General features: G+C 32.3%; 1 protein-coding gene across 1 annotated transcript; it reads left to right on the forward strand.

Moving 5' to 3' along the window:
- Positions 1 to 973: 973 nt before the first annotated feature.
- On the forward strand, positions 974 to 3,186 carry LOC139891826 (B3 domain-containing protein Os01g0234100-like). The gene is made up of 5 exons (XM_071874835.1): positions 974 to 1,017; positions 1,097 to 1,256; positions 1,338 to 1,544; positions 1,662 to 1,752; positions 1,967 to 3,186. Exons 2-5 carry the CDS (start codon positions 1,158 to 1,160, stop codon positions 2,728 to 2,730), a joined length of 1,161 nt encoding a protein of 386 aa, XP_071730936.1. The 5' UTR covers positions 974 to 1,017; positions 1,097 to 1,157; the 3' UTR covers positions 2,731 to 3,186.
- Positions 3,187 to 9,929: the final 6,743 nt, after the last annotated feature.

The raw sequence follows: 9,929 nt of genomic DNA on the forward strand, positions 1-9,929 counted from the left end.
GCATCAAGATCACATGAAAATATGAAGATTTAAAAAAGACACTTCGTGATGAATTTTATTATTTTGGCGGAAAAATGCTCGGAGAAATAAATGATAACATTCACTGCAATGAATGTTTTGATTCTGAGTTTGGTTTTTAGGGTTTAAAAATTAGGGTTTAGAATTTAGGGGTTAAAAATTAGGGTTTAGCTATTAGAGTTTAGAAATTAGGGTTTAGGGTTTAGAAATTAGGGTTTAGATTGAATTTTTAACACGAACGATTTAGAGTTTTGGGCTTAGGGTTTAGGGTTTTCGGACTAAAACCTAAGCCCTAAACTCTAAATCGGGCTAGATCTTGAAAAAAACTTCACATATGATGGAACATTCAGGAATAACAGCACGCATGCTGCATGTTATCAGTTTTTTCTTCGAGCGTTTTTCCGCCAAAATTATAACATTTATCTCAAAGTGTCTTTTTTAAATGTTCATATTTTCATGTGCTCTTAGACCATCTTTAACCCTTCGAGGCGTTTTGGCGTGTTTCTGGGTGGGAGTAGGGTGTTTGATGGTCGTGCTGGTAAATAATGGGGTGGATTGTTGAGTGGCGTGTTGGGTGATGTGTTAAAATATGATTGGAAGTTGGGTGAAATAGTGGGTTAAAAATAAATAAAAATAGAATTTGAACCAATCAAAAAGAGGAAATCTTCAACACGCATGAATTCTTCCCGTGCCACTTTCAAGCACGCCTAGTCCATGTGCCACCAGCACGCCGCGTTATAGGCCTGTTAGTGGCGTGCTCGGTGAAAAGTGATGGTAAGCACACTGCGTTAGAGATGGTCTTAATGTTGGAAAAAAAAATTCGAAAAAAATGAAAAAATAAAAAAATAAATTTTACTTCCCCTTCCCCTTCCCCCAAAAAAGTGCTTCCTTCTTGATTATGACCCTATATGTGTGTGTGTGTGTGTGTGTGGGGAAACAATTTACTGATTGTTAGTTTTTTTAACAGGTAAGGAAACGTGGTATTTCAACGACTTTGAGGTTAGTATCTAAATTTGAATTTTTAAAGTCTCCCTGTTTTATAATAAAATTTGTGATCATGAAGTTTTTATAAGTGTAGTTTTGGAAGCAAGATAAAAGGATGTAAAGACAATGCTGATCTAGCCGAAATCACACCAACTATGGTTCGTGCAGGAGAGATACAAGCGACCCTTGGAAATGAGTATCCTAGCTTTTGTAAAACGATGATCAGATCACATGTTACTAATGGTTTTTGGATGGTAAATCTTTTTTTTTTTTCTTTTCTTTCTAACTTGTAATTTTTGTTCCACTTACATACATGATACACCCACTGTGTGTAGAGCCTACCAATGCCTTTTGCTAAGTCATTTCTACCGAAACAAGAGAGTCCAATTGTAGTTGAAGATGAAAATGGCGAAGAACATATGCTTAAATACATTGCCTACAGGTATGGACTTAGTGGAGGGTGGAGGTCGTTTGCGGTTGGACATAAATTGCATGAAGGGGATGTTTTAATTTTTCAGTTAGTTGGACCTTGCAGATTCAAGGTGTACTTTAGTTCGTTTACATTTATTTTTTTCCTTTAATACATTTGCAAATAGTTTTGCTTATGATGAACACTTAAAGTATTCACTAATTGTATGAACTTGGTTTTTATTTTGTAGATTTATATTAATAGGACACACACTCCGAACGTTGTGGATTCTGAAATTCTTCTTTTGGAAGACACGGAGCATAAGGAACAATTAACTCCAGGTTTGTCAAATTTCGTTTATTTGTAATGGGTCATGTGAATAAAATTCAAAATAAAAAAAATAGCTTAAAAGCAAACGAGTCATATAGGTTGAACAAGTCGAAGGTATCTGAATGTGTATTTTTAAGCTTTTAAATCATTTTATTGGAGTACTTAAATCAAGTATATCACTTCTGTTTTATTTAGTTTTATTCTTACAACCGCGTGCCTACACAGGTAAGAGAGGTAAGACAGAATCTAAGTCAAAGAGAAGTAAGTCAACAGATACCATGTCAAACGGAAGAAAATCTAAGACAAATGCTAAACCGAAGGCAAGAACTTCTCTTCCGTTGACCATGGTCAAAAAGAAGCAAAAACAGTCTGAACCGCCACCTCAGCTAAGCAGCCAACTCATGGAACATTCTGCGGTCTTCTCAGAAGTTCAAGATGCTTCTGCTCAACCAATTGAAGAACTCAAAACCTTCAAAGACTTTCACATCATGGTCAACAAATGGTGCATTGACTCGGAGCTTTCAGAACAAATTCGACTAGATTACTACAATCTCTGTGTTGCAAAGAACGAAATACTACATGATGGTGTTTTGGACGGCGTGTATTACAAATTGGTGGCGGGTATGATTGGTGAAACTGTAAGCATTGCAAATATGATCAAGAATTGCAAGCCCACCACAAAGAAGGAACGGTTTGATGTATGGGATAGTTCACTAAAATCTTTTGAGATTATGGGCATGAAAGTTGGGTTCTTACGCAATAGGGTACGTGCACTTGCTACACTTGCATTTGAATCGGAAGAGGCAAAAAGATGTGCGGAAGCTAAAAAGGAAAAGAAACGGAATTTGCAAGAAATTAGGGTTTTAGAGGCGAAGGTTGCGGAATTATATGAACGCAATCTAAAGATAGATGGTTTTCTAGGTGGGTTTAAGGAGAAAGTTGAAGGGTATGAAGTTGAGTTCCAGAAAAAGGTTAGTGAACCTTGGTAGTAAGTTGTCGAAGATATGGTGGTTTGACTTATTGTGATAATAGTTGACCACGTTAAGTTTGTACTTTAGGACTTGCATTTTGATCAATTAGATCTTCACTAGTAAAACAAGTATCGGCGTATCCTTATCGCCACTGTCACCACTGTTACGTTTATATCTGCTTCGTTCTTTGAATTTGGGCAACTGAGTTGTGGTTGGACGTTCCTGGCTTCGGACCACCTTCACCAACAAACAATTAACAACCGAGTTCTCTATTCAATGACGGTAGTGATGGTGGTGTGGATATGGTGGCGGCGACGACTGTGGTTCAGCAAAGAGATGAAGAAATAGACGGAGTTGTGAATGGTGTCGGCAAACGGTTTCGAAAGGGACTTTTAGATCCACCGAACCACTTACGTAGATGTTTACATAGAAGTTGTGAATCGCGTAATTATGTCTTTTAAAATAGATAAAAAGAAAAGAAAAGAAAAGAAAAATTAAATTATTTAAATCTCCCTTCTCCCTACTTGTTAAAATAAAAGCTTAATTATGAAATAATTATTCAAATTAAGCCTTCAAAATCAATCTTAACCCTTAAATAAAAGATGTATCATATATTTGAGATTAAACCATCCAGGCCTAGCCTGGGTGGCCACCAGTACTTTCAGTGAAGGGGAGGTCTCGGGTTCAATCCTAAGGGGTGCCCGCATTTAATGACCAAACTGGAGAATGCCTTACCTGGTAGCGGTGGAGGGCTGGCTTGCCGTTTACCCGGGGTTTACCTGCGGTGGGGGGGCCAATGTGCTCTGGCCCATAGTGGGGTTCCTCGTAAAAAAAAAAAAAAAAAAAAAAAAAAAAAAAAAAAAGTTAACACAATAAATTAGAACCCTTAGATCTCATTCACGAAATTGAATTGAATTACTAATAATAATTTGGTTTCAATTTACAAAGACTTTTATACCCTTCCATCTTTTATGGTGCGAGTTTTTTCAATCACAATTAATTTCATTAACGTTTCCTTATTTTGTGCTCCATTCAAATTTAATTGTTAATCATGCGACTAATTGTCAATCATGCGACTAAGTAGAAGTGCTTTGATTCAAGATGACCGTGTAATTAGCCTGCCATAATCTAGGGTTACTCAAATTTTTTTCCACCGAACCCACCTACTCTTTTCTTCATCAATGATGTCTTCTTCAAATCAGGGGCCTTCAGCGATTATCGATCATCGTCATCTATCAATCGTACAAATCATTAAAGAAAGCCGCGCAAAATATGTAAGCTACAATTTTTCAGAACGTATGGAGAAAATCTAATTACGTATCACGTGGGTTTTCAGATCTAAAGATGTATCATATATTTGAGATTAGTGTTGATTAATTTTATCTGATTTTAGTTACGACAATTGTTCGTGTTAATTATGTCACTTTTGATACGAAAATGTTTGATCATTCATACTACAAATTCTTTCGAGTTTTATTGCTCATTAAGAGATGCACCTGTAAGTCATGATTTTTAACCCATTCAAATTCTGAATGTACTTGATAAGAGATCTATGAAGGCCCCCCATGTGTTTGATCAAATCATTAATTTTGATTGTAATATTAAATACATACATCATTATCATTATTCTAATATAAAATGGTTATCTTTACTTTGCATTGTTACTGAAAACAGAGTACTATTATCTAATCTTTTGCTTTTATAATCAAGTTGAAATGAAGAAAGGGATTCACCCTCAGATGCAATGGACCTTATATGTGACTCAAAAGGGTCGATTGATGCATGTTATGATGACCAATATATACCAGGCTTGCAAAGCTTATCATATTAAAGCAAGGCAACAGATGACTGAAACTGTTGGTCAGGCTTCTAAGTTCAAGCGTCTTCTAAGTTCAAGATGGACAAGTGTAAGAGGAAAAAGGTCAGACTAAAAAGTGAACCAGTAGGTCCTTTTATGTTCTCCTTATAAAATCCCTTCATAAAAATGCAATTAGTTTGGGTTCATCTCCCATCTCATGTGAACATATTAACAAAAAGTTATCAATAAAGAAAGGTTTTGTATACTGAAAACACATATATATTTTAAATAATATTAACAGACGTATTCTGCCAACATATAAAGAAAGGTTTTGTATACTGAAAACACATATATATTTTAAATAATATTAACAGACGTATTCTGCCAACATATATATTAGTATAAAACAATTCGTAGAATTATTGATAGTTAACGTTATTATCGATTGTCAACGTTATTAGACGAAACTCAATGACATGCAAGTTACCGCAGTGCTGAAGTGTTGGTCGATCAGGAACTCAATGAAAGGCGGTTTATCATATGAGAAATTATGATTCAGATGGTACGACTCATCAGTTGAGTTTACCATCAAGTTCAACGGAGTTGTCCTATACACCCTAGAAGCATTGCCAAAAGGTGTGATGACCCCGTCAAAACACTTAACGGCCCCGTCACTTGGTCCCACAGCTTGATCGGACTTAAATGAATTAAACAAACAACATTGCATTCTTTTATTCCAAAAAGCTTCCCAAAAAGGAAATTTAACAAAATATGTAGTTTAACAAACCCAACATATTAAATATCCAAAGTTGACACAAAACATTGTCAACAAAACACCCACACGTTTAATTATTCAAAAAGAGAATGCAAGTTTAATGTTTCATAATTGTTTAACAAAAATCTGCCCAAATGTATGCAGACTCTTCTAACACAGCGGAAGCAACCAAATAACTCAAGTACTTGTGAAAACATGCGAGTAAACTGTCAACAAAAATGTTGAGTGAATTATTGGTTTAAATAATTGAATAAATTTTAGACCACAAGATTTGAAATATTAGAAAACATTAAACATTATTCCATTATCAATGAGCCACATGGTAACCACTTAATCCTTTATTTACCCTTGCCAAACACAATAATAATATACACTGAACAAGTGTATCTACAACAAAATACGAAGTACTAAACATTCCGATTATAAATTGCTAGCGCGACTAGCTCGAAATGGGGTTGTCAAACCCGATAGATCTATCCGTAGGATTCGCGTTCACCAGTAGAAACCAGTGATTACAGTTACCAGACTAGGGAATATTTTTGTTCAACTCATAACGAATAATTTAAATTTAATTGCCACTTGTGTCTAAACGTAAAATAAAATGCATGTAATCACATCCCAAAAATATACTTTGAAAAGTATGTAAAAACGGGACTATAACTCACCTTAATAGCAAACGAAGTAACCACACAATTAAGCGAATAGCAAACGAAGTAAAGTGATCAGGAATGATCACAACGCCGACATATAAATAAAGCAGGTTGATATAAATAACTAACTTAGGTCAAGTCTTAGTATCATAGCTATTGTACATGTTGCAAGTAGACATAGAACAACACTCTACATGCATCGGTTTGATCGGAACAACGTACGGACACACACTTTCTATTTTTAGAAAGTTTCTAGTTTTAGCAGGTTTCCATTTTGGAAAGTTTCTATTTTAGGAAAGTTTCTATTTTTGGAAAGTTTCTATTTTTGGAAAGTTTCTATTTTTGAAAAGTTTTCAAATTTAGAAAGTTGCTATTTTTGGAAAGTTTATAAGTTAGGAAAGTTTCCTTAATTAGAAAGTCAACAAAAGTCAACTGAAAGTCAAAGTCAACTGAAAGTCAACTCAAAAGTCAACCTTGGTCAAACATAGTCAACGCTAATTTTAAATGTATAAATTATAATCGTAATATAGGTTAAAACGTTAGTTAAGGTCATATATGTATAATTATGTCATAACATAAGTTTTATTAAATTAAATTGAATTATTAAAGTTAACATAAGTTTAAATGATATAATTAATATAACATAAGTATTTAATTAATTAATTAAATATTAATCATAATATAAGTATTATTAATTAATAATAAATTTTAAATCATATCATAAGTATTATTAATTAATAATGAATTATTAATCATATCATAAGTTTCTAATTATAATCATTAAATCATAAGTATTTAATAATTAAATTATAATTAAATAATAACTAAGCCTTATAATAATTAAATAATTAACTATTCCTTATTATAAATATTATTATAATAATCTCATAATATAAGTTTAATACTTACCATAAGTATTTTTCATTAATAATAAAAGTATTATTAATCATAAATTCAATTAAATGTTTAATTAAATCATAATTAATTAATAAATGATATAATAAATATATATCATAAGTCTTAAATTAAATTAATTACTTTTTATATCATAAGTAATTTATTAATAATGAAATTCATTATTTATATCATAAGTCACAATTAATAACCATAACTTTTTAATTAAAAGTTCATCGGGTCATAACTTGAGCCCCGGGAATCAGTTTTCGGTGAGCCTTATATATATCTTCGCCTAACCAACCCACCCGACACCTTAGTGTGCTCAAGAACATCTCAAGAACAGTCACCAAGTCGTGGCTTATAGCACTTAATCAGTTTGGATCTTTAATCCGCTCAAAAACGTGTTTTAGTCATAACTGGTGATCCGTGGCTCGGATTTTGATGACCCGAACATGAAAGTTCATCCCATCATCAATCCTAACACACTAGTACACCCTAAAGACTCTAAAAATGGTCACAAAGTCAGACCACACATGGTTCAATTCGTTTTTATATATTAATCTGAATAAAACACCATTTTAATCATAACTTATGTTTCGGAAATCGAAATAACATGAACCCGGAGTCTAAAATTAATGACTTGATGAGAGGAACTCATCTAGAAACTTTAATTTCACTTTTATATCAGTTATATTTCTAGAAAACAACAATCAAACCGTTGTCCCAAAACAATCAAACCGAAAACATATATAATCGAGCATTTCTACGCATACAATCAACAATACAACAACATATAATCATCATACTATAAAAATAACATCAAAATACAGAAAATTAAAGAAAAATTGATAAGCTAGGGTTAGATTTTATACCCTAATCGAGAATCAAAAGATGTTATCGCGTAGAGATCGAAGAGAGGAACGCGTTTATGTATAAGATTGATTGATCCAAGCAAGAAATTGATGAAGATGATGATGTTTGGTGGTGCTAGGCGACGGCTAAAAATGGGAGGGAGGAGAGGAGAGAGCAAACTAGTATTTAGGTTTAGAAATGTAAGTGATAAAATGAATTATGAATGAAAAATGGAAAATCAAGAGGGGTATACCCCCTCCCCATTGCTTCGGCCGATTGGTGGGGTGTGGGGTGGGCCCCACTAGCTCAAAATGTTAATTATTAAATAACTTGTGGCCCGAACGCCCGATCGAAACCCGAAACGCGAAAACACGGCTACGCGATTGAAAATTCCGAGAGATAACAAATACGCGATGAAAAATATATATAAATACTATATATAATCATATGACATTAAAATATCATATTTAAAATAATTAGGACCTAAAAATCCCAAAAGCTCGACCGTTGGTTTGAAAACCGAAAAGATTCGCCGGATAGAAATCCGCGATTCGTATAAACGTACAATTTAAAATATGAATACAAATATTCATTTAACACATAACAATTAATATATTATTACTAAAATAATAATATAGGTCATAGAAATAACGCGGCACGAATAACAGTTAACGGTCGTTAAATAATTAACAGCAAAAGATAACGGAAAAAGTAGGGCCGTTACAGTACCTTCCCGTTACGGAAATTTTGTCCCGAAATTAAGCAGGTGCAGGGGTTGACTCATGTGACAACCCGGAAAATTTCGACTAATTTTAAACCAAACTCTCGATACGATTTAATATCTTTGACACGATAAGCAAAGTCCGTTATGTTGAGTCTCAAAAATTTTGAACTGTTTCAGATATCCATTTGACCTTCGACTATTCCCGACGATTCACGAACCACTATCTGTAAATAAATACATATATATTATATATATATATATATATATATATATATATATATATATATATATATATATATATATATATATATATATATATATATATATATATATATATATATATTAATTTGAAATAGAAATTTATATGATTTAATTCATTTGTGTAAATAAAATAATATATGATATTACTATAAATTTATATATATATATGAAAAGTATATTGAATATATATATATATATATATATATATATATATATATATATATATATATATATATATATATATATATATATATATATATATATATATAATTTAGAATTTATTTAATAAACGCTCGTAGTACTCTTTTGTCATCTTGATAGTTATTAATCAAGTTAAAAACGAATTTATGTGTTTTTAAAATAAACGGTGATCAAAAAACGAGTTCTATAATTTTTAGGCTTACTAAAAATGTATTTAGGATCTAGTTATTAAATTTTAACACTTTTTATATTTTACCCAGAATCGAGCGGGACAATTGATGTAATATTTAATTAATAAATTAATGATCGAATTTATTACCATAATGACTGAATTAAATAAAGGAATTTAATTTAAAATTTTGGGATTTTTCTGAAGACTTTTTATCCGCCACTGATTCACAACGGAGTACGAAATCCAGTCCGTGAAAGGAATAGTAGACGACGGCTAAGAATTCACACGTTTTATATTTAAATTATATTATAATTATTATTATATTATATATTTTTAATCTCAATTCTTTAATTTGATCTGTGATTGAATTGAGATTGTGAAGTACTGTGTGATTGTTGAATTTAGTGTACGTAATGTGTTTTCTGTTTTAAGTCTCTTTCACAACCATCTTCCTATCTATATTTATATATGTATAATTACTTAGATAGGAAGAACAAAAAAAAAAGAAATAAACACCACTTCAACTCCAATCATCGTGCTTAGATAGGAAGAACAAAAAAAAAAGAAATAAACACCACTTCAACTCCAATCATCGTGTACCCTCTCAACCACCTTGCTAAATGTTTCTGGTTCGATAGGCTACACAAAACACAAACACAAAACAACCATTCAACCGTCACCATTAATCCACCATAAAAACCACGTACTCTTACATCTACTACCTGTTTATGTTTTAAACCCATCAAACCACCACAATTTACCATCATGAAAACAACCACCATGCCAAACCATCGCTTTCTGGTTCTGTTTAGCAAATTGTGATCAACCACCACTACCCTTCTTCTTCACAACAAACACCACCATCGTGACTGATGTAACAACCTATA

The sequence above is a fragment of the Rutidosis leptorrhynchoides genome, chromosome 2, assembly GCF_046630445.1.
Source record: "Rutidosis leptorrhynchoides isolate AG116_Rl617_1_P2 chromosome 2, CSIRO_AGI_Rlap_v1, whole genome shotgun sequence".
Taxonomy (NCBI): domain Eukaryota; kingdom Viridiplantae; phylum Streptophyta; class Magnoliopsida; order Asterales; family Asteraceae; genus Rutidosis; species Rutidosis leptorrhynchoides.

Excerpts from the sequence above, each read along its gene's own strand:
- LOC139891826 (XM_071874835.1), top strand. The coding sequence starts at position 1,158 with ATGGTTCGTGCAGGAGAGATACAAGCGACCCTTGGAAATGAGTATCCT. Across the intron at positions 1,545-1,661 it reads TTGGACCTTGCAGATTCAAG|ATTTATATTAATAGGACACA; the intron begins GTGTACTTTAGT and ends TTTATTTTGTAG. Across the intron at positions 1,753-1,966 it reads TAAGGAACAATTAACTCCAG|GTAAGAGAGGTAAGACAGAA; the intron begins GTTTGTCAAATT and ends GTGCCTACACAG.